The 24,722-nt window shown below is 40.3% G+C and overlaps 1 protein-coding gene across 3 annotated transcripts in view; it reads right to left on the minus strand.

The window, feature by feature from the left end:
• The window catches only part of CDK6 (cyclin dependent kinase 6), a 141,351-nt gene that overhangs the window by 79,546 nt on the left and 37,083 nt on the right, over positions 1 to 24,722 (minus strand). For all 3 annotated transcript variants that reach the window (XM_075082829.1, XM_075082827.1, XM_075082828.1), the window contains exon 4: positions 2,186 to 2,353. In XM_075082829.1, coding sequence (XP_074938930.1) covers positions 2,186 to 2,353 — 168 coding nt within the window. The remainder of the gene's footprint in view (positions 1 to 2,185; positions 2,354 to 24,722) is intronic.

A 24,722-nucleotide genomic window follows, 5' to 3' on the forward strand; every position in this document is an offset into this window, starting at 1 on the left:
AAGGTAAAAGTTACATTTAGAAAAGCAATACTGATGGCCTGTGTCAGCTAATACACATTCAGTAAAAGTTTCTAACCAGCACTCTGTCTGTAGGAGCAATGAAGACTGACATTTAAAACCATACCACATTATCACATTGTAAGGAACACTCCCCTATAGGTTTCTACATACCCAGGCAAAAGTTGATTTTGGAGGTGTTAAACACTAAGTGTTTTAAAACCAATAAATTTTTAACTTGAAAAAGCCATGGTCATAGCTGGTTTTTTAATAAGAAAATAATGATACACTAAGTACTAGGTGTGAAAGCCATTATTCATGCCTATGCCCATATACTTTATTTGTCATTGGTCACTGAATAATTCAATTATTTTAATACTCTTTAACATAGCTGCAATGACAATTGAATGCTTGTGCAAACACAGTACAAACTTGCATGTGGACAATCCCTTAGTCTGAATAACTCTTGTTCACAGCAGCTCTAAGGCTACTAGCTAATGGGTTTTGCAACACGATTTCTAGCATGCAAGTGTTAGATACTAGAGCATATGTACATGCTTCGCATAGCAATTCTGGCAATGTTCTGTTACAAGCAGGTCTTGGTATGTTTTTGCCTCAGTAGATGCACTCTATTTCTGGGTCTTCTGAACTTCCTTCCTATGCAGGAAGAACTCCTGCTCAGTTCTGTAGATATTTTTTCCTAATTTTATGCAGAACTTTTAAAAAATGCCCTGCCAGAAGCCTTACAAAACTCTGCAATGTTAGTTTAAAGAGTTTTATGGATCAATAGAAATACTCATTGAATCTGTCACTGACTGATAACTGGGAAATAAAAAATTACAGCAATTCAGCAAAACCTTTCTCTCCTTTTCTTCAATGCTGTGTTACACCATGATCAATTCTCACTGACCTCAGCAGAGAGATTCCTCCAGCTCTGGTTAGACTACATTCTACAGGCAACAAAAAAACCCAGCCCCAAAACACAAGTTTACATATGCTTTATGCAATGAGAATCTTTCCTATGTTTAGCAAGGTGATGATATAATTTTCTGTTGCTTCCTGCCTTCACTCACGCTGAATCCGGAACAGAGGATGTCATAGTTACATCACATAATGATAGGAAGACTCTTACAGTAACTAATAATAACAACAGATTGCTTTTTATCAATGTGAGCCAGTCTAATTTCTACAATATGATGGAAAATGCAAAGTGGACTCCTTTCAGTTTCTTTTCTCAGCAGATGTCCCTTTCCTGTCTCTAGCATAAGTGATGCTGTCATGGCAGTTGTGATACTCAGAATAGAAAATGGAAACAAAAAAAATTCATGAGCAGGCTACAAAACCAAATGACACCCAACACGCATGCAGCACGGTTACTCTACAATACACTTCAGAGATGCTGTGCCAAGGTAACAGCAGCTGATTCTGGGGGCAGGGCCAGCAAGCGTGGAAACAGGGTCAAAAAGCAAGGAACTGGCAGGGCTCCTCTACCAGCATTAACACAGGAGAGGGCCAGACCTTCAGCGATTGGGCTTATGTCTGAGCCAAGGACAACCAGGAGAGCTGCTGGGAGAGGGGCAACAGTGGCAGGGGGTGTAGGGATACTGGACATGCTCTTCAACAGCTGGCTTGAGAAACTGCTGTGATTTTGTCTGCCAGGTCCACTTGAGCTGCCTCCAGCCCAGCTCTATTTGGAATCATTCAGTAACATATGGGATCAAGCACTGAACCCATATTCATGGAGATGGAAAATCAGAGGCATGACAGTGTGGCATTTTCACAAGTATCTGTATTTTTTCAGGCAAGATACCTGGGGATCAGCAGGAGTTTTATCTTAAAATAGGTACTTCAGAAACTTTCACCCTACCTGTCTGGCTTAATATGCAAAAGAATTCAGTATCACAACAGAAGCGAGACCGACGGAGTTTCAGAAAACCAGCACATACCTATCCTTAAGTAATCAGTCATGATTTAATTTAGAACCAGTAATCAGTAATTGATTACTTGTACAAAGTAACCACAACAACTTCAATCCTGGCTGAAAGGCAATTGTTTTGGAGACACAAGTAACTTCAATTGCAGAGATGGTTTTAGAAGCAGCATTATAATATTGGATAAAAAGCCAGGAACATAGAGAGTAAAGCACACTGCTGCATTAAAAGAAAAACAAAAGCCTCCAGAAACTTACCACTGAGGTAAGAGCCATCTGAAAACTGTAGATTCTTGCAAGGCCAAAGTCAGCTAACTTTATCTGCCCGCTGCTGGTTACAAGGATATTTTGGGGTTTCAGGTCCCGATGTACCACACGATGTGAATGCAGAAAATCCAGTCCCCGAAACAGCTGAAGCATCATATCCTAGATATAAAGAAGAAATCAATATGCAGTTATCAAGATAAGGTGACAAACAAGTGAACTCCCTGTCATAATCTGCAAAATTGATTTAATAAAAATTGACTTAAATATGTGTACAGGAGACAAAACTAACTAGTAATATAAAATGGACAGGATGTTGCTACAACCAGCTGACTTCAACAGGTGTCCTTATCAAGTTAATGTATTGTTTCTAGTTGAATTATTGGAGGTTGATTGATAGAAGTATAAAGACTGGTCAACATAGTTAAAAGAAATAGCAAAATCATGTCTGTAAATCCCAGGACAACTTCAGAAGAATGCTGTCCAAGTAAGAAAAATACACAGCAGCTTTTCACTCTTAACTTTATACCACACACCACTTTGCATCTCACAAGTTTCTGCTTTGTCCTGCCCCAGTGAAGTGGAATTTTATCATCACTTCAACAGGCACAAGGATTTGTTTCCATCAGAACTGCTTAAATTACAAATTTGCCAGAATTTAATGTTATAGAGGGAAAAAGTATACTTGGCAAAGCCTGTTGTATAGAATTTATAGAATAGGACACAAACTACATTTAGATCAAAGTTTCTCATTAAACCAGTGTAATAATCGTAAGTAACAGTTCTAATTTACCTTCTATTTTGTTATAGTGATGCAAACTTCTATGACATTTCCACAGCTGAAGAACTATTTAATCTGTACTGTTTTCACATTAATCTTAGTAACGTGAAAGGAATGAACCAACAGACTCAAAACCAAATACTAGAAATCCCCTGAATTCCAAATTAGAAGGATACTGTCAACTTGAAAATTATATTTGCAAAACAGGCATTTACAAGAAGATGCTGCTACAAGTAAGAAACAAAAAGGATAAAGAAGTTGTTCATCTTTTGTACGCACTTGACTTGAGTTCATGAAACTCCAGCTCTGTGTTTGTCATTTCATTTTCTTCAGCTCTTTTGAGCCTGAAAAGAATGGAACATTCAGTGCAGGGAAGGGAATTATTTTCCAAAATTGAAATCATGCAACTTAGAGTGGTCTTGTCTCTGGAACATGACATTATTATGCATATTTTTTAATTTTTTCTGAGACCACATCTGGAGTACTGTGTCCAGTTTTGGGCCCCCCAGTTTAAGAAGGATGTGGAACTGCTTGAGCAAGTCCAGTGGAGAGCTATGAAGATGATCAGGGGACTGGAGCATCTCCCTTATGAGGAAAAGCTGAGAGACCTGGGTTTCTTCAGCTTGGACAAGAGAAGACTGAGGGGGGATCTCATAAATACCTATAAATATCTAAAGGGTGGGTGTCAGGATGATGGGACTAGGCTCTTTTTGGTGGTGCCCAATGACAGGACAAGGGACGATGGGCACAAGTTGGAAAACAGGAAGTTCCACTTAAATATGAGAAAAAACTTCTTTCCTGTGAGGGTACCAGAGCAGTGGAACAGGCTGCCCAGGGAGGTTGTGGAGTCTCCTTCCCTGGAGACATTCAAAACCTGCGTGGATGCGTTCCTGTGCCCCCTGCTCTGGGTGTGCCTGCTCAAGCAGGGGGGTTGGACGGGATGATCTCTAGAGGCCCCTTCCAACCCCTGCCATTCTGTGATTCTGTGATATACCCTTTGCATAAGCCATGCAGCAGAGTGTCTGCCAATCCTGTTATTAGCAACCAAAATGATCTTGGAGAGGTGGATAGCATGAAACAGGAGAAAAGGAAAGACAGGTAAATGGAATTTGATGGTCTTTGTTCTCCTCTATGGAGAAGAAGGCATGTTTCAAGTAAATATTCAAGGCACATTATTAAAAAGAATTATATCTGCAAATGGGTTTAAAAATAGTTCAAAACATTCAACTTGATAATATTGCTTTGGCTGAATGCACTTTTAAGATACACTTTATAGACATTGCTATATAATTTAATACAAAATTATTATTTTCAGGTAATGTTCGATGACCATCTTTACAGCAAGTATTATAAAATGTATTGATATTAAGGCTGGAAGCTCTAATCTGACCTCTGATAAAACATGGCCATGTCTATATATAGCCTATAACTCTGTCTGCCAAACAGTAGTAACAGTGGGCCACTCAGAAAGTAATCAGTTTTTGTTTGAAGACTCTGATGATGGAGATACTACCATGGAATATGGATGCAGTGATAGCATTTAATTATTATCATGTCTGAAGGATGGTGGCAGACTGAGAACCCCATTCCCTGTTAGCTGGTGCCTTTTATTCCCTTTACTTCTCCAAGAAAAATTGAGATTTGATAATTTTGATAACTAGTATAATAGGGCTTGCACCTTTAAAACAAAGTGTATTGAATCCTCTTGCATTTATACAATTTTCCTTTGCAGTTCATAAATATGTAGAAGAGCTAGAACTACAGCTCTGCAGGTTTCAGTCATCAGTAGAATTCATACATGTCATATCTGCTCCCTCTGTGCTTTTATAATTTAAATAAAATCCCAACAGTCTTTGGATCAGTCTTGCAGATGCAAAGAACACACCAAGAACATTAAAGTGCATGATTATCTTAAGTATGTACTTAATGCTTTCACTGAATTTGGGGCTTATTTTTTTTATTCCAGGTAGACGTAATACCAGATAAAATAAGAAAATAATTTAGAGAACTTAATATTAGTCAGTAGACTCCGGCACGTCCCTTTCTGGTGACATTTCTGTATCCTACTCATTTGTCAAGTATGTAAACTCATTCCTGCAGTTACCAAACTTACCAAGAATATTTTTTTCCTACAACTGATGATGGTTTTGTTTCGACTTTTTTTCCTCAAGCTCAGCAAATGCAATTCTGCTCTGCTAGTTGCAAGCTGCAAGCAATGTATTCAGTTTCTAAATTCAGACTCTTCTTCCAGGCACAGATAAGAAAAAAAAATATATTTGAAAATGGAAACTGGTATATCTTTCCCTCCCCCCCCAGGACTCAAAAGAATAATATAATTTACTGGAGTTCTCTTCACACACAAAAAATCACGTGCCACAGAAAAGTGTACCAGGAAAGTGTAAATTTAAAAGGTATTAGAAAGCAGAAGGAAATCTGGGGGGAAAAGTGCTATATTTCCTCTTCCAGGAAATTCAGAGTTAGTTCATACAGTCTATTCTCTAGTATTCATTTTGGACTGTTGATTAGGCTCTTTTGCCATCCCTTATTACTTACTATTACATGTATGAACAGATTTCAGTTAAAAATTATCTTGGAAAAACTGCGCAAAGGTTCATGTATGTAAAGAAGGGCACTTTGATGTAAAAACACCATTTGCTATTTGTGATTCATTATTGCCCTGTTTTTAAATTCTCAGCCAGTTAGAAAAAGAGCAGAAACCAAAATCACATGACATAGGCTTATTATTATGCCCTTTAAATACAGAATACCAAATTGTGCAGTTCAGAATTTGGCATTTGTTTGCACAAATAGAGTTAAATAGATTTTCAATATCAAAGTAAACAAAGAGAGTTTTTAAATTACTTTTTTATCAGTAATGAATGATTAATTTTGTGCTGTACATAAGCATGGTCAAAAACCATTAGGCCTCACGTTTGGAAAATTACTCCATACTCTTAGTCTGCCCCTTGCAATAAACATCAGACTCAGTCTGGGCTCTGCGTTTTCTTTGACACAGTAACTAATATCAGAAGATACTAACCTTTGCTAGCAAATTAGATAAAGGCTGCAAACATGTACAAGCCAGATCACTAGCTAATTAAATCAGGATAATTCACTCATCTGTCGGAAATGCATCCATTTTTATTAGTGATGATTACCCAGCATTATCTCAATTACCAAGACCTAGAAATAACTGCAAGACAGTCTTCATGTGCCTCAAGGATTAATTTGTTCCATGTCTGCTTTTCCCTGAGAAATTTTCTGTGGTAGTTATTCAAAAGTTAATAGAAAAATCATCAATTCTATTCGGCAAACAAGAAGATTCTCGCCTCAGCAGATTTGAGAAACTCGAGCTCTAATGAGTCATGATCAAACCTCTGCTGATGTCTCTCAGATATTCTTTGGATATTGTATGTTTTCAAACATAGACATGGAATAGCTCCTGTTTCAGATCAGAGATTTCTGCCATGCTTCATAAAACCTACAACGGTTGTTGCCTAAGTTGAAGATATATACATTATTCCACTGTGATTACTTTCAGATATTCATGGGTTTAGAATGTTTTCCCTTTTCAGGCTACATTTTCAATGTGGTCTATGCACAAATCTAAAATATTTATCTGTAATTCAGTTGAAAACTGAGCTATTTTGGGATGCAATGAACAAATACACTTTCTTTAGAGGCAAATACGTAGCTTTAATTTTGTAGAAGCCTCCTAATGGAAACAGGAGTAAAATTTGTTATGGAAATGCTGCATCTTTTGCATGTCCCACCATATATGGTATCAATGACGGCATTGCTTAGTCTGATATTTACTGAATTTATCAGCACTGAATGTCAGGACCAAGTTATGATAAACTTTTCAAGCAATACCTTATTATGTCTTGGTCCTCAACAATACAGAGAAGTATGTTCCTGCATATTCTGCCTTTGGCGTCAGTGAGGATGGGGATAGGCTTGGGTTAGGCTGAGCAGCTGCTGTTGCTGCCTCTGCCAAAGGCCGGCTTCTCAGCTCACATTTCCCAACTCAGGGGGAGCAGGAGCAGAAAGCCTTGATTTCCTACAGACTTTTGTCTCCTCCTTGTCCTATCCCCTCTTGACCCTATGCTTCACTGACCCCTCTTAACCCTCCTCCAGCTTCTGATCCATAAATCCCTTCCAAGTCATTGGTTTTCAAAACACCACTTTGATCCTTTACGAGTCACCCACCATCTTGACTTCCAGCTAAAATATCTGTCAATTACCTGCAGTAACTTACTTGTTAAGACCAGCCAGATTCTCTGTAGTGCTCTGCCTGCCTAATCCAAAAGAAGGTGGCATGGCTGTTGACCAAACAATTCAAGTATCTACTCAAAGAAAACACAAAGTACAGAGTTGTTTTGGGTGTTGGCGCCCAGGTGCTGGCAGACGGGACTTCAGGGGCCTCTGTCAGGGAAGACCAGGGGCTGCCCCGTGCCAGACAGATGGTTCCAGCCATCTCCAAGGGACCCACCACAGGGCACAGCTGGGCCCATCAGCCAAGGTGCTAGTGCCTCCGTGAAAACATATTTCAGAAAGGGCAGAAAAGGCTGGAGGGAAAAAGGAGGAGGGAACAAAAGGAGTGAGAAACAGCGCAGGGAACACCAAGGTAAGAGAAGGAGGAAGAGAAAAAAGAGGAGGTACTGCATGGTGGAGAAGATATCCACACTGCAGCCCACAGATGATCCACATTGGAGCAGGTTGATATTCCTGAGGGAACTGCAGCCTGTGGAGAGGACCTGTGCTGGGGCTGGCAGAAAGTGTGGGGAAGATGGAGCAGCAGAGAAGAGCTGCTCTGGACTGAACACAACCCCTCACAATGTGCGTCCCTGTGCTGCTCAGGGTGGGGAGAGTCAGGAGTGATGTGGAGCCTGGAAAAAGGCAGGGGAAGGTATTCTTTGAGTGTTTGCCTTTTTTTTTTTCCCCCACTACCTGAATTAGCAATTAAATATCTATCTTAATTGGCATTAAACTAAGTTAATTTTCCCCAAGGTGAGTGCATTTTGCCCACGATGGTAACTGGTAAGCAGTCTCCCTGTCTTTTCTCAGCCCATGAGCTTTCTTGTTCCTTGTTCTTCTCTATTTTCTGTAGCCATCCTGGGTGGGAGTCTGGCTGTTGAGGTAGGCTAACCTGCCACCATGGTAAAGGTATAGATGCTAGATTTTGACTTTGTAACAGAGGACATAGTGTGATGCAACCTGAAGGAAAACACCAAGAGTAATATTCCTTCAGAGAACACATGCACCCAGCAGTAATATGAATGGCTGCTCATTATGTGAAGCTCACATTTTCCCTTGGTTGACTAGTATGTGAAGAAAGAAAAACCTTTAACCAGCTTGCCCTTGGTCATGGTGATAGGAGTTCCTAATACCAGAGAAAGTAAGCCTGTGGAAGCCCACAAATATACTCAGTCGTATCACCAAATAAAAGCAACACAGTACAGATCCTTGTCAACTACAACAGTCCCTAAATTTGTACTAACATACAGGCTTTTTATGCCTTTTTTTTTAATTTATTTTAACCTGCCTACTTTCCTCTTCCCACTCAATTTCTGTGCTAACATTTTGTAAAACACAACAATCCTTTGGAATCTCCTAACTCTTCTCCTGCTCCTCTATGGAGTATCTCATGCACCTGCACAATGACCTGCATCTTTTGCCTAGAGTTTCCATCTATCTGTAAGTCATTCGTCTCTTTTTGCTGAGCTGAATGGAATGTCCCTAGTTTGGATGGCAGGTGTTGGTTGGGATACTCGTCCTGAACATTTCCTGTAGGAGTATTTGCGTAAGAGAGAACCTCAAGTGTAAACAAAGGGGACGAGTTTTAGACAGCAATGTATAATGAATCAGTCAAGCTAGTTTGATGAAAAGGCTCACTGCCTCTCACTGAACAGCAGGACCTTCTCTGAGCAGAAGAGGAGCAGGACGAGGCTTCCTTCTTATCCTACAGGTTTATACAGAACCCCCAACCATCAGATAGCTTTCATTTTAAAGGGTGTTTTTCAAACATGCTGGAATGAAAGTTTAAAGAGTTTTCAGATTCTCTGGGCCTATTTTTGAAGCAGAATAATTAGAGCACTTCTATGGTTATACTTTGTAACAAACAGTCAACGTTAATTAATGCCAAAAAAACAATGGCATTCCTGAGGAATTACACAGTACAGATACATGAATAGCAAAAGACATGATTAATGTTGTTACACTGAATCCCAAAGGCATTAGTAGTGACTCCCTGTTAAATGCAGTGATTTTTAAACCTTGTCCTCGTGCTGGGTTGGGAACCCATCACACCAGCCTACCTAGAATGCCATGACTGTGATGGTGGGAGCACAGAAGCGATTTGCCACAGCCTCTGGAGCTGCAGGTTTCCCTTCTCCATGCAGCTGGCTGGGCGCAGTGGCTGGGACACAGTAAGAGGCAGATAGTTCCCTGCCCTTGTGCCCTTTCCCTTCTCTCAGGGGAAAGCTATTCTGATCGGTCTCCCTGCAGGGCATTCAGATCAGGGAGGAGGAGGAGGCTGTGCTCTTTGCCTTTACCTAGCCACACTACAGCCTCTCAGGATTCACCCATGACTCAATCCAATACACACCCAGAATATAGAACTCTTACTTTCCCTTATATTGGATACCAGTTTATCTCGGAGTAGTCCTATTGCTTTCCATTAAAGTTTTCACAGGGTAAGGGTCGGCCCTCAGAAAAGAAGACTGCTGTGATACTCCTGTCAATTAACTAGAGAGTGCCAAGAGAATGTGAATTTCACAGCATGTTCAATTTAAATATATTCACTGTTTTGATAAGAGAACAATAAATCCAAACGACCCATTCACTTAGTTTGCATTAATCAACCTTACTGTACAAGATAAAATGTTAATTTTCTGTTCATAGAATAAAATGCTGTGCGGAGACAAAAATACAGCAGATTCACTTAGTGTATTATTAGCAGAAGGGAACCAATATCTGCCAAGCTTATGCAAGGAATTGGTCTAAAAATTGTTGGTGTTTTGTATGCTGCTAACCTAAAGGTAAACAATTTATTGAAAATTAATTAACCATTATATATATTTTAAAATATGAAATAAAATACTCACGTAATTATTTTTAATAGTAAAATTATTTTATTCCTATCAAAGATACTTTAGTACACTCACAGTAGATTAACAGATTTTAAAAAATATATTCTGATAAACAGTTTCTAATCTATTTTAAACTACTTTTGTAAGAAAGAAAGCACAGCTCAGACAAGTGATTCTGGATTGTCCAGTTGTTAGGATGAAGAGCCCTACAGACATGCACACTCACAAAAGTATGCATATATGTATTAATGCATTTTAGTGTTTTGAATAATCCCATTGAAGGCAATGTTATCCATGCTAGTCCACTGCAAAAAAATATAAACACTGACATTAGTATAGTTGGGTTGTTTTGGGTGGGTTTTTTGTTTGTTTGTTTGTTTTTTTAATGGCTAGAACTGTTGTATATTAATTTAAGAGTTATAATACCTGGAAGACGGGAGACTTTAAAACGTTGTTTTGAAGACTATTTTGGTTGCTATTAGAAGTAGTAAGGTAACCAAGATTAGAAAGTCCTAAATAAATTACTGAGGTATACAATACTCAGTCAGTCAGTTAATAGTCAATCTAGAAAAACTTGCAGATGTTACTATTATGCACAGACCTGACTGTATATCATCATAGAGTCATGAAATCATTACAGTTGGAAAAGACCTCTAAGATCATCAAGTCCAACCGTCAACCCAACACCACCATGCCTCCTAAACCATGTCCCCAAGTGCCACGTCTACACGTTTTTTGACCACCTCCAGGGATGGTGACTCCACCACCTCTCTGGGCAGCCTGTTCCAATGCCTGACCACTCTTCCGTAAAAAAATTTTTATATGTCAGTCTCAAGCAAAAACACTGCAACTGTGCACAGATTCAGGAAAAATGCAAAATTTTAACTGAATTATAAAGGTCCATGGTAGTCTTTGAAAAAGTTTGAGGCTTAACAATGCTATTGCATTGCCATAAGCTTATGACTGATCTTTATGTATGTATGTAATAGCTTTCAATATACCAAGGCACCATTTTCCTTTTATTGTCTTGCTCCTGTTCATAGACTGAATTCAATTCATGGCCACCACAGCAGGTTTAACATGTTCTAGTCCTTTTGCTTAAAATCAAACACTGCTCCTTCTGAGTTAGAAGGGAACCACTGAATTTGTACCCCCCAAACACCAGTGCTCACCAGCAGCAAAGGCGACGTAGCTAAGACTAGATTAACTGATGCACCTGATTGTATTCAAGGAGCTGTTCTGAGTAAACTTCTGTCTGTCCTCCTTAAAATAGAGACCTGGATTAATATTTCAGAGGTCTTTAAAAGTTTCAATCTTAGTACATGTCTGTTTTACTGGTATGTTAATACTCCCAGATTTTCATACTGATCTCAGTAGTTGTGAACTGAAGACCAAATTCAGTATATAAAATGTGTATTTAACATCTGCGGGATACATACGTACATACACGTGTATAGCCACACATGTTGATGCATTTCATTTTGGGCAGATCAATATTCATTTAAGTGTCTATAAGTCCTTTCACATCAATTTCTCATTTTATAGCTCAACACCTGTAAAGTCAGTTTGCAGTACAGATCTCTCAGGTTTTACTTTATAAGCTGTTATTTTTCATATTTTATAAGAATTTTCATGACTGAAAAGAAACCTATGTAATTATTGTCCTACTTACTTATTTTCAGTGATTTAGCGTACCAAAAATTCCTATCAAAGTGGAATTACCAGACATGCAAATGAAACACATAACATTTTCTATCATCTGGCTACTGGTATTTTTAAGAGAAAATACATGCAAATTAAATGAGAACAGGGGAATTTTCTTTTAACAATTTGACAGAAATTGGCAAATTTGGCACTGTTACCAAGACCTGTCCTGGCTGTGAAATTTTTACAGCAGGTAAATGCAATTTTGTGATTAACAATCTATTTCACTGACCAAACCTTTCCACTCTTTGTGGAAAAAAACAATACAAGGCAGAGCTCTTAACAGAATTTATAGATCTGAGCCCAGAGAAGCAAACAAACAGATTTTTTCCCTGTATCTCTGGATGATATCATAACAGTTTTGTACATCCCCTAATACTTTCTGGGAAACTTCCTTTCTTTTATTACAAGCTTTTCATAAAACTGTAGTGGAGACAGTAGTCTCTCACAGCACATCCTGGTTTGACAGTTGTTACCCACTCTGTTCTTTTATTCCTCATACCATCTGAAGAAGACATGGGGACAAAAATGAACGCAGAAATCCCCCAAACTCTTTACTGGCTCACCCAATTGGTAAGCCCCATACAAATGACTTGAAATAGCATATGTAATTGGTATGCAGGGCTCTGAAGCCCCTTCTGGCACATGTCTGGGGACTGACACCAGTCAAAATTTGGTATCTAAGCATCACATCAGGTCAAGCTGGATAGCTGGGGCAAAGCTGCAGTTTGAATTCTGGAGTTTTCATATAATTCCAGCTTCTTTAATGGTTATGTTTCTCAAGAAGGCACGTCATCCTTCCTTTGACTGATGCCATGAGCCTCTTCCTTCTGGGGTAAAACGCAGGCTTTCACTTGACTAAGTCAATCTGTTCTGGAGCACCGTGTATACTCCCCTATCTCTATCATCTCTTAGTAAAGCTTAGTGCTTTCAGTTTTTAAAAAAAGATTTTTGATTGCTTCTAGTAGTATGTATTTCCTTCTCTCATCGTGGGACATCATTGCCATTTCCCCTTCATAGACTTTGCTTCTGCATTCCCAAGCTGTATTTTGGGACATCCTAAGCATATGATCACTTGTTGCAATCCTTGTGGAAGCTCTCCTGATGTAATCAGAGAAATTAGTCCACCCAGAAAATCCACAAAGCTGGATGTGATTCCCTTTAACTGCTTCAGTATGCTTCTGCGAGGAGTTCACAGAAATCACTGTCTCACTCCCTGCCAGAATCTACAAACTACAGTAAGTTATCAACCACCGACGAGTCGGTTCTCCTCCAGCGCTGCTCACACTGGTCCTTACGAGGAATGGTACCAACAAACAAAACCCCTTCCATAGAAGAGAACACTGTTAATCAGCACTACAGCTATTTACCAGCAATTTTGTGATGCTGTTGGTCATAATAGCTCTTTTTAATTTACTCAAACTCCATGAAGGGTTAAAAATATGGCATATGTTGACAGCCGACACTCCTCACTAACAGGAAAGACACGTTGCTGTGGGGCCCAGATCTCGGCTTCTCCTTCCCTGCAGCTGTCTGTGGATAGCAGCTAATTGTATCCACTTGTTTAACCTCGGGGATAACGTCTGCAAGGGACCAAGTGCCACAAGCATACTTTTTTTTTTTAACGGTCATTTCCTCTCTGGTGTAACTTGCATGACAGCATGTGACAAGCAGAAATTAATGGGGACACTGCTGTGCCAATACCTCTTGAATTGCTTTGACACTGGCTGCAGGCTGCCTGCTTGGCCACCCAGCCAAGACCTCACATGAAACGTGGCAAGGGGCCCACAGCTCTATTCACTAACAAGCCAGCTGGTCAGTGATTAGAAAGCTGAAACAATGCTGTGCACATACATCAAGAAAAATACTTTACAAAGAGCTTTGGACTTAGGAGGTAAAGTCTCCTAGAAGAGTAAATCTGGAGATTTATCTTCTGGGGACTGCTAACTTAAGCTAACATGAGGGATAATGTGGAAGGCCCTGGAAGATGACTGACTTACATTGCCACCTGAGCACAAGAAGGACTAACCTCAGAATTAAGACTAACATCTTAACATGCTCAAAACCATGTGCAAACAGCTTAGACCACATGGATTCTGGTCCAGAGGAGCATTCAAATTATGTAAATACATAGAGATTTATGACAGACTACTCTTCCTAATGGTCTATCAACACCTTGGCAACATTACTGACATTTCTGCAGAAATTCTCATTGGATTTGTCTGCAGTGTGCCATCAAGAAGGCTGAGATTTGTTTATACACTGATACATAACAACAAAGGATGAGACTTTGTAAGTATCCCAGGGGATATGGATGACCAGATCTCCTACACCCAAGGCAGCTTTGAACATTTCAGCCAAGACTTTTTTGAATACTGTCAAATCCTTGCCTAGACACAAAAGGCTCAAGAAGACTGTTCCGTTGATTTCTCTCTCAGTTGTTTTTTTAAACAGTATCTACCAAAAATGCACAGGTTCTTTATGAAACACCTGTGTGGCAACAAGAAATTAAGTTATGCTTTTTTGAAACTGAGAAAAAAGCAGTAAATAGGATCCTATAGCTTAGAAACCCAAACATCATTTAACATCAGTAGGACTTGGGCACCTAATTCCTATGGCTCCTTCATAGCTATAAACTCAGCCCCACAATTTTTTTTAAATATAAAATTCATTTAAACTTATTATAACACAAGCCTGCTCCACTTCCTGATATATATAGAAATCTATTTTGTGACATATACAGATAGATAAGAGCTCAAGGCACTGCAAAAGAGGCTGGCAGGATAGCAGAGTGACTTTTGTGAATTAGAAATTGAGGTTACTGTAGAGTTTGGACTTTGGGCCTAATTAATTTTGATTGCTTCCATCATAAAAACCTCTAGGAATTCAGCATAGTCATGAACAGCACTTGCATGCTGAGGAAGAAGATGGCCTTATATTAGGCACAACCAAAGCCCAAATGAAGTCACTGGGACTCTATCCACCAATTTTCAAAGACCTGAGATGGTCCCACTGCTTCTTAACATTTCCATCCTCCCGCCACACTCATCGGAACCAGCAGGACCTTCAGAGAGATGTAGCCAACTTCTCTGAGACAAAAGTGTCAGCATGACACCAGACATCAAAATACAGCTATTCTCTAGAGAGTTACACACTGTTTTCATAAATAGTTAACAGTTTTTATTAAAGATGTGAACACAGAGGAAAGTAAGAAGACAATCCCTTCCTAACCTCTCCAGGGAATACAGAATAAATAGAGCTCAGCTGTGCACTTCTTAAAAGCCATTTTTCGATAATTTTTTTTGCTTGTAATGTACTTGCATGGCAGAAGTATAGTAATGCTTGTCAGCGCTGTACCCTGCCTCAACATTGGGATCAATTACTAGCTGAGCTCTAGTCACAAGAGTTCATTTAACCTTGCTGCCTCTCTTGCTCCATATTATAAATTCAGGGATAATGGTTAACTGCTTCACGAGCGTTGCAAAGATTAACTGGTTAATGTTTGTTAAGTACTCCAAAGATCTAGAATTTGCTTTTGGTTATAAAGGCATAACAACCTTCAAGAAAACTAGGGATATACACAAGAGGAAAGATTTGTTGGATATAAGTTATGGGCAGAAATGGGCTTCAACGAGGAGCCAAGAGGGGACAGTGTCTTACTGGAACCAGCTTGGCCAGGAGCCCCAATCCAAGAATTGTACATACAGCTTTGCAATGCTGTTATAGCATTGTATGAACTGTCAAAATAGTCTTCAGGATGAGAATCTTACTGATGCCTTAGTACACCTAAATAAAAAACAGGGAAAAAGAGAATTGTTTCTTGGAAGAACTGAGCAGACTAAGTTGTTCTCCATATCCCAGTAGCAATTCATTTGCAATTCTATTATGTTGAATCAAAAAATCAGTAGCTTTACAAGGGGAACAGGCAAGCACTTTATCCTACAGACAAGACATAGAGATTTTGCAAGACAAGTCAAGCAAGTACACAAAGTCTTTTCACTGAAAGCATAAGAAGTTTGCCAGTTGCACCAGACTGGGGAAACGGCTGCCCATTCCCTTTCACCTACGCGGTCTATCATTTTCTCCTTTACTGATCTCCTCCTACCTTTTCCTTTCTTTCATCCCTTCATGCACCCTGTTGCCCTTTTCTGCCCCACCCCCAGTTCTGACCCTGATCTTCAGGCTTTCACTGCACCCCATCCCACTCAGCCATCTCCTCTCTCATCACACTCACCCTCAGGCCCTGTGGTCCTACTCCATCTCTTTGGGTTGCTGCCTCCCACAGGCCAGGTGATTACCAAGCAAGGTACTTCAGCAGAAGACGACAGTTATTAGCATGGCTCAGCAGCTCATCTCTGGATTTCAGGTATAACAATCTGTAACAGGTGGTGATGGGCCTGAGATGTTTGCTGTGGCTGCAGTGGCGGAATATGGTCCTACAGATCTGCCAAGTCTCGAGTGAAGTGCCATGGGCCATAGCTCCTCCAGTTCTGAGCAAAATGACACTGATTTACATGAGTGTAAATTAGTGTAAACCTTGTCTTGTTTTCTTTTGAACACTTGACTAGTTCTTGAAAAAGGAGGCATCTTCAACTTGTAGTGACACAATGAGCTATGAGCCTACTTATTTCTTAATGTTAGCACAATAGACAAGAATCAGTTCTGCTTTGGGGGTGAGGGTGAGGCTTGGGGATGGGGGAAAGGTGCAACATGAGAGTCAGTTGTCTTGGGAGGGGAGAAGATTGCCTCCAGTGTTTCACAGGCACAATATTCTCCCCCTTCCCCCACCTCCCTGAATGCTAAACAAAACAAACTCTCAGAGATTTTTAATAAAAAGCCAAAGATACGTTAGAAGTTAACTTGTAAAAAGAGCCAATCAATGGAACAAAATGCTTCCATGAAGAAGTAACTTTTGAAAGTGAGTGTCACAAATAATGCACATGACAAATGTAGCTTGTGACAAATGCATCATCATTTCTCAACAGGGTAACTTGTGACAAGCAAAAAAGTGTGCTATTGATCATGTAAGCCAATCCAGAAAAGAAAACTACATGTCTTCTTGTGTATCTTCACTGTAACCATTCATGGAAAAGCTATGAGAATGAAAGTAGCTACGATCCAGACAACCTGGAGTACATACATGTGTGCTTTGCTGAATCAGTCCCTAGAAAGAGAAGTCTTTTGGTTTTCCTGTCAACAAAAAATAATTACAAATACAATACCAGATCAAATTCTATGTTATTCCAAAATGACAGTCAGTTAAGTAGAAACAAACGGTATCTTCAGAAGGGCAAATGAGAGAGGCTAGGGATCACTATCAAAGGACTTCTGTTTTCTTTTGTTTATTAAATAGCAACTGTATTATTTATTGCGGCTTTGCAAGCTAGTGAGCAGCTGGGTGTAACACATTTCCATGCTGCGTAACCTCTCCTTATGCTTCGTTAGATTCCTTATCACGACCAGAAGAAAAGAAATCTCTGTTATGCTTTTCCTGTGGCAAAGGAAAAGACAAGATGATGACTTTCCAGCTCATTTCACTTGTACAACATTCTCATCAATCACCATGGGGTAGGTCTTTGTTATTTTCACTGAAGGACTGTTCTTAGTTTTCTGTCACAATAAAGTGTGACTCCACTAACTAGCAAATCAAGGTTACCTCCACTACATTTGCAAAAGAACAAAATGTAAACGTATGGCTAAAGCAACTTCTGAAATATTTTCCAAAGCCCTCATTTCACAGACGTAAACCTAAGTCAAATTAGGTCTAAATCCTTTTCATTGAAATGAAGGTTAAAGTCTGAAGCGCTCAGAGTAGTTGAGGTAAGGAAGCTAAACTAACCATTTCACCAAGAACCAAAAGTTTTCTGCTTGTTTTGCGACTTTCTGCTCCAGAAACCAAGCAAAGAAACTGTGGTTTATTTTTATTTTAAACTCTCCGTCAAGTATGCATCTCTTTGCAGTTTTGGTTCACTATAGCCCACGCAGCTTGGCCTCTATTCTCCTTTTCCTATGTCTTCAATAAGCCCTATAGACATCAGCAGGAATTATGTGAGCAAACAAAAAGCAAGAAAGGGATATATTCTAATCAAGGCAAAAAATTAATTAAAAATGCTTTGTAAGATGGTCTCTCCTCCTTTAACTTCATGTTTTTATGTGTCTTTTCCTTTTTGGTCTGTGTTGTTTCTCGCTGAATGACAGTTATACACAACATACTATTGTAATAACAAGCATATGGCTCAGAGATCACTGTTGACTTTCTCAAGTCTCAAATTAGACATTTTTATTTAAAATACATGAAAGACATCTGTATACTCTTTCATTAAATGCATTTTACATTTGTAACATCCTACGTATTCTTTTGGAACCATTTCCATTAAAATGCCGACTCTGGGTTTGGATAGCAAGTATTTCCTTTGTAACAGTAAGGGAGGAGTATGTTACTGTCAAAATTTCTCTCTACAAAGTCCTTGCTAAAATATTTACTCTGCTTGTCAGAACAGGAATATCTGAAGTTAATTCCAAATGAAAGAATATTTTAGAATGAATCATAAACTAGATGTTAAAAAAAAGCAACACGCTGCCATTCCATTGCCCCTTCCCTGTTGTAAAACTAAACGAAAAATGACTCTGCATTTGCATCCACAGAATATTGTAACATTTCAGAGCCTTCTGAGATTCCTCAATTGTAGTTATGCAACAGAACTGTCACATCCTAAAACAAAGGACAAAAATTCAGCAGCTGAATTTATTGGCTTGGAAATTAAATGCTCTTAAGAGATGGCTAACATGTCTTCTTGATTACTTCTGGCATTTTAAAGTTACAGTGCAATGCTTCCTAGTGCATAGACCAAAGAAGTGGGACATTTTAGAAATACTTAGAATTTTTATGGTGCTGTTTGTAAAGTCGCATATTTAGCAACAGTGAAAACTGCTGAGCAGTAACCTTCTTTGCAATTAAGCCACTAATTTCAATGGCTCCTTTATGGTAAAACACACTGGTCAACATTAATAAAGATATAATGCACTGGCTTCTAATGAGTTGGTCATGATGGTAAAAAACAGCTGTTTCTTTTAAATGCATATTCTCAGGGGTCATGATTTTCAAAGGCAAATGGGATAAATTCTATGGCCAGAACAGTTATGATCTGGAGAAAGGAAGACTTCCCCTTGGTTGAGGAGGATTGGGTTAGAGATCATTTAGGCAAACTGGATCCTCACAGATCCATGGGCCCTGATGGGATTTACCCATGAGTGCTGAGGAAGCTGGCAGATTCTACCACTAAGCCACTGTCCATCATCTTTGAAAGGTCATGGAGGACAGGTGAGGTGCCTGAGGACTGGAGGAAAGCAAATGCCACTCTAGTCATCAAAAAGGGCAAGAAGGAGGACCTGGGAAACTACAGGCCAGTCAGCCTCACCTCCACCCCCAGAAAGGTGATGGAGCAGTTCATTCTGGAGGTCACGTCCAGGCATATAGTGGAAAAGAAGGTCACCAGAAGTAGTCAACATGGATCCACCAAGGGGAGATCATGCTTGACCAACCTGATAGCCTTCTTTGATAGTGTGACTGGGTGGGTAGATGAGAGGAGAGTGGTAGATGTTTATCTTGACTTCAGCAAGGCTTTTGACACTGTCTCCCATAACGTCCTCATAGGTAAGCTTAGGAGGTGTGGGTTAGGTGAGAGGACAGTGAGGTGGATCGAGAACTGGCTGAATGGCAGAAGCCAGAGGGTCGTGATCAACAGGGCAGAGTCTGGTTGGAGGCCTGTCACTAGTGGTGTTCCCCAGGGATCTGTGCTGGGTCCAGTCCTGTTCAACATATTCATCAATGACCTGGACATAGGGACAGAGTGTTCCCTCTGCATGTTTGCTGATGATACAAAACTGGGAGGAGAGGCTGATACACCAGAAGGCTGTGCTGCCATTCGGCGAGACCTGGACAGGCTGGAGAGCTGGGCTGAGGGGAACCTCAAGAAATTCAAGAAAAGCAAGTGTAAGGTCCTGCAACTGGGGAGGAACAACCCCATGCACCAGTACAGGCTGGGGGCTGACCTCCTGGAAAGTGGCTCCACTGAGAAGGACCTGGGAGTGCTGGTGCACAGCAAGTTGACCATGAGCCAGCAATGTGCCCTTGCGGCCGAGAAGGCCAGCGGTATCCTGGGCTGCATTAAAAGGCATGTGGCCAGGAGGTCGAGGCAGGTTATCCTCCCCCTCTACTCTGCCCTAGTGAGGCCACATCTGGGGTACTGTGTCCAGTTCAGGAAAGACAGGGAACTACTGGAGAGAGTCCAGCAGAGAGCTACCAAAACGATCAAGGGACTGCAGCATCTTTCTTATGAGGAAAGGCTGAGAGACCTGGGTTTGTTCAGCCTGGAAAAGAGAAGACTGAGGAGGGATCTTATCAATGCTTATAAAGAGTGGGTATTGAGAGGATGGGTCGGGACTATTTTCAGTGGTGCCCAATGACAGGACAAGGGACGATGGGCACAAGTTGGAAAACAGGAAGTTTCACCTGAATATGAGAAAAAACTTCTTTACTTTGCAGGTTACAGGGCACTGGAACAGGCTGCCCAGGGAGGTTGTGGAGTCTCCTTCCCTGGAAATATTAAAAACCTGTGTGGATGCGTTCCTGTGCCCCCTGCTCTGGGTGTCTCTGCTCAAGCAGGGGGTTTGGATGAGATGATCTCCAGAGGTCCCTTCCAACCCCTGCCATTCTGTGATTCTATGATATTAATGAAAAGAGAAATAAACAAACTAGTCTATCAAACCTGTGATCCTCTGGAGCCCTTTTTGGTTATTGAGTCAGTTTACTGTATGACCAACTATGACACACTTTTGTGAATAGTCAGGGGTCTGGTTGCAAAGGCGCAGACATTGCTTACACATAAGTTTTGAGGGAAGACAACTTCCTTGCCCTGGCAAAGCATTTGAACACAAGCAAAATGCATGTTTATGACTAATCAGAGACTAGGGAAACAACGGTTTCAATTCTTCTTTGCTCTAACCTTGGAATTCATCAGGTCAGTAGTACAGATTAACAACTGATTCTCCTCTGTTAGCTCCTCTAATTTCAACCCCACTTCTAAAGCTGGAGCAATCTGTTTACATGAAATTAAGCAGATGCTTAAGTGCTTTGCTGGAGCAGAGCCTCTGCTCCCTTCGGGGTCTCTCCTTTAAGGTCTGAAGTTGAACCAGAAGGTTCAGGTATATATTCCAGCATGAGTTTGAATGTTCTATGTATATTGACATATGTGGTAGTACTGTACAGCTGTAAGGATAACAGAGAGGTAAGATAAACCTAAAATACTGATGCTTATGAGTCTTTAGATAAGGCTTCCAACCAAAAAATTATGGACAGATTTGATCTAGGAGCTTGAGCCTTTGTAATCTGCTCTTTTTTAATTGCAAACTGTTCAGGCTTTGCATGAAAACAAATTAAAGGCTGCTTGCTAACTGATGCTAATAGCATTGCACCACACTCACCCCTGGAGGAACCCTAAAAAGCCAACAGTTACACCACAGAAGGATTTGACCCATAGTTGTGCTCTGGAGTACTGACATTGGCAAATATTACAAAACTATGCCTACTTTACTAAAACTACAAGTAAATGAATCATTTTAATTTCTAAATATTTTCCCTTGCTATCGCACCAAGAGCAAACAACAAACAGTATTTCTGTTACTTCACTTGTGTTTCCATTACAAATTTTCTGTCTTCTGGCAGCTACTTGCTAACTTCCTAACAATGTGTGTCTTTGGACTTCTTAAAAAGAAGATATTCTCCAAATGGAAGAAAGCTCATTTTATTTAACCTTGAAACCTGAGAAACCTGTAACATGAACCATAAGCTGATTACAGAGCACTGATATATAAAGGAAGCAGTTGTGTAAATGTGTGTGAAGTTGCTGTGGTGGGGAAACAGCAGAGCAGAGGAGAAGCACTATTTTAGACAAACAATGGCGCTGTAGGATCTGATTATCACGACTCATGTTTAACAAGGTATTGTGTAAAGGCCAGCCAAAAAGGAGGAGCTATTATGGTGGGTACTTACAGTCAAGGGTTTTCACACAGTCTCTTCCATTAAAAGCTCACAAATAAAATGGACAAGACAGACCCCAGGTGGAGAAACAGTGTGACAGTTCCATGATATTACATTTTTAGGGGAGTAGAGTCAGTTAGGAGGGGGTAAGCAAAATGGAAAGAAAAGTGATGAAAAGTTCCGGAGGGAGGGAAACAACAGAAAAGTGCTATACAGTGTATAGCAAGGTGAAAAAATGAAGGTGGAAGGTAAGGATGGAAGGAAGAAAGGGCTGGAAAAAATGGGGTTAGCACAGGCAGAGAACATTGAGTTGAAATCACTGGAAGCTCTTGGTGTCAGAGGTTTTGGCTTTGGTTGCTTCTGCAGCTGAGTGTAGCTGGCTGATGCCACTGGCTGGTGCTTCTCTGCAGTTTTGTCCCTGATGGCCAGAGGATGGGACGCAGGGAGAAACCGTGTCTGTTCTGATACCTGCAGGGGTCGGTGGGACAGGCGGTCTCCATGTGTCTGATCCAACAAGCTGATTAGGAGGGAGAAGTGCTGCCTTGGCTGGGCCCCATTTTATTCCTTCCCTATGACTATAAGAGCCCTCAGTCCAGCTCAGCTGTACCTGATAATGAGCTGAAACATAAGTCTATGGGATGGACTCTGGGAATCAGCAGATATACGTGTGCATATACGTACATGTACATGTACGTATAGTATGCCTTCACATGTATACATGTAACAACAATATACACCAAACCACTCCCTAGGCACAGGAGGAGATCTGGTGCTGCCCCTTCTGTATTATTCTACTTTTGACTCTTCTCTAAGCATCTGAGTTGCCAGGTCTGGTCTCTTCTGGCCCACAACTATTTTGAGATCATGAACTTCATAGTCAGTAGAGTGACGACCACCGAGTTTCCCGTTCCCTTTCTCTCACTTGCTCAAATACCTACATTTTTTTTGCAAATATGTTAGAGGACTTTCACAATAATGATACTTATATATGTACGTATGTTTATGTGCCTATATATATAAATAACTTTTAAAGTCTTAAAGCTAATTTTAAGTTCTGCATATGAAAACATGGAATACGAAAAATTCCGTCCCTATTCATTTGTGTGGGACTTTGTTCTCTGGCATTAGCTAAATACCTCTGTTACAGAGGAAAAGAAACAAACACAACATATCTTGACTAAATCAGTGTGCCACTGAAGTAACGTGCTTCAAATTGATTTTTACTGTGGGTTATAATAACCTGCCTATTCACTTGCATAAAAGCAGTGCATACAGCTAGTGCAAGACTATTAAATTTCCCTTGGGGTGGAATAGAGAAAAGTTTTATTTAAAAAAATAGCTTATTTGATTACTATATTATCTTCTATTAGCTATGAGTTGTCTGTGGCCAACTTTTGAATTATTGTACGCTATAGCTGTATATTTGCTGTGAATGAATATGGACACTTTGTGAATATTCTAGTATAGAGAATCTGAGCTGCAGTAACTTGTGTTGGCTGAGATGGGAAAGGTATCCTGCCGCAATGCTGCTTCTCCCAGATCAGCTGAGTTCACCCCTTAGAATCTGGAGTTCAACAAGAAAAAATATGTTGGCTGGGTTTCCCAAATATCTCCCTTGTCACAGTATGTGTCATTCTGTCTCCTCTTCCCCATCTCAGCGTGCTTGTTTTGGGGTGAAGTATAGCTTTGTGGGCATGCAGAGGCTTAGGGGCCTGATTTCCTTCCAGTGCTGAACTACTGTTAAGAAAGTGATTCCTATCTGCCCCCATAAAAATCAAGAACGGCTCTTTGAATGTCTCCTCTTTATCTCACATCTGCTGCAGTCTGACCTCCAAATTACTTGTCAAAAGTAACATATGGCTTGTAAGCAAGATTCAGAACATGGGTAAATCCAAACATTTCAGTCTATTGTTCTGCCACTGCTTTATGTGCACCATGAGCTGCAACAGCTTTATCTTAATTGCTTTAACTGTAGCATCTCATCTTTGATGAAGAGACAGACTTTGAAAACCTGAGTGATGCTTCTGCTGATCACTGAGGCAGGACTTACAAGAAAGTTGCAACTATACACCACCACCACCATGAGACAAAGGAAAGCATCTTAGAAATACTCTCCACTCCAAGTAACTGCCACTGGCTCGCTATGGAAGGGCATGGCCCTGTCTCTGACGTGCTGCCTGGCAGACTAGCCCCACTTTTACACCTCCTTGAGCATTATTCCTACCACATGCTCCCTTTCTTTCTTTCAGTATCATCAAAGCATTTCACCTAGCAATTGCTACCACATTGATGTTCCAATAGCAAAAACCCAGTGTCACTAAAAATCCAAGAGCGTCTCAAGGGAATCCAGAGCAGTAGGATCTGTAAACTTTTTTTTGCATCACATCAATGTCCAGCTCTGCAGAATTAACAGAAATGAAATGAGCTGATAACAACATTTCACTTCCAGTGTTTTTAATACTGCAATTTTGCAATGACTTGATCATAAATTCTGTTTTACCAAAGGCTCAATCTCCATCCCTTCCCACAATTCAGAATCTCTTCAGTTTCTTAATTCCCTTCGACTTTCTGAATAAAGATGATTTCTTGCCCTCCATCTATTGAAAACAATAGCTTCCTTTTGCCTTCAGAAAGGATTTGAGTCCCTCAAGGCCCTACTGGACTCTACTGCTGCCTTGAGAGTTTGGGCCATAAAAGAAAAGTAGGTTGAGATGTCTATTTAAGGAGTCCTTGATAGACATCTTTTCACAGTGACATTTCTAATTCAGTGTCATTGTTTTGAAAGACTGAAATTATTATTTCAGGCAGGTTGCTTTCATGCATTATGCTACAATGTTGCTTGACTGCTTTCCAGACTGGAACAACTCTAAAAATGTGAAGCGTGCCAATGATTTTAAATCACTCTAGTCAGGACAG

This window comes from Phalacrocorax aristotelis, chromosome 2, assembly GCF_949628215.1.
Source record: "Phalacrocorax aristotelis chromosome 2, bGulAri2.1, whole genome shotgun sequence".
NCBI classification, from domain to species: Eukaryota; Metazoa; Chordata; class Aves; order Suliformes; family Phalacrocoracidae; genus Phalacrocorax; species Phalacrocorax aristotelis.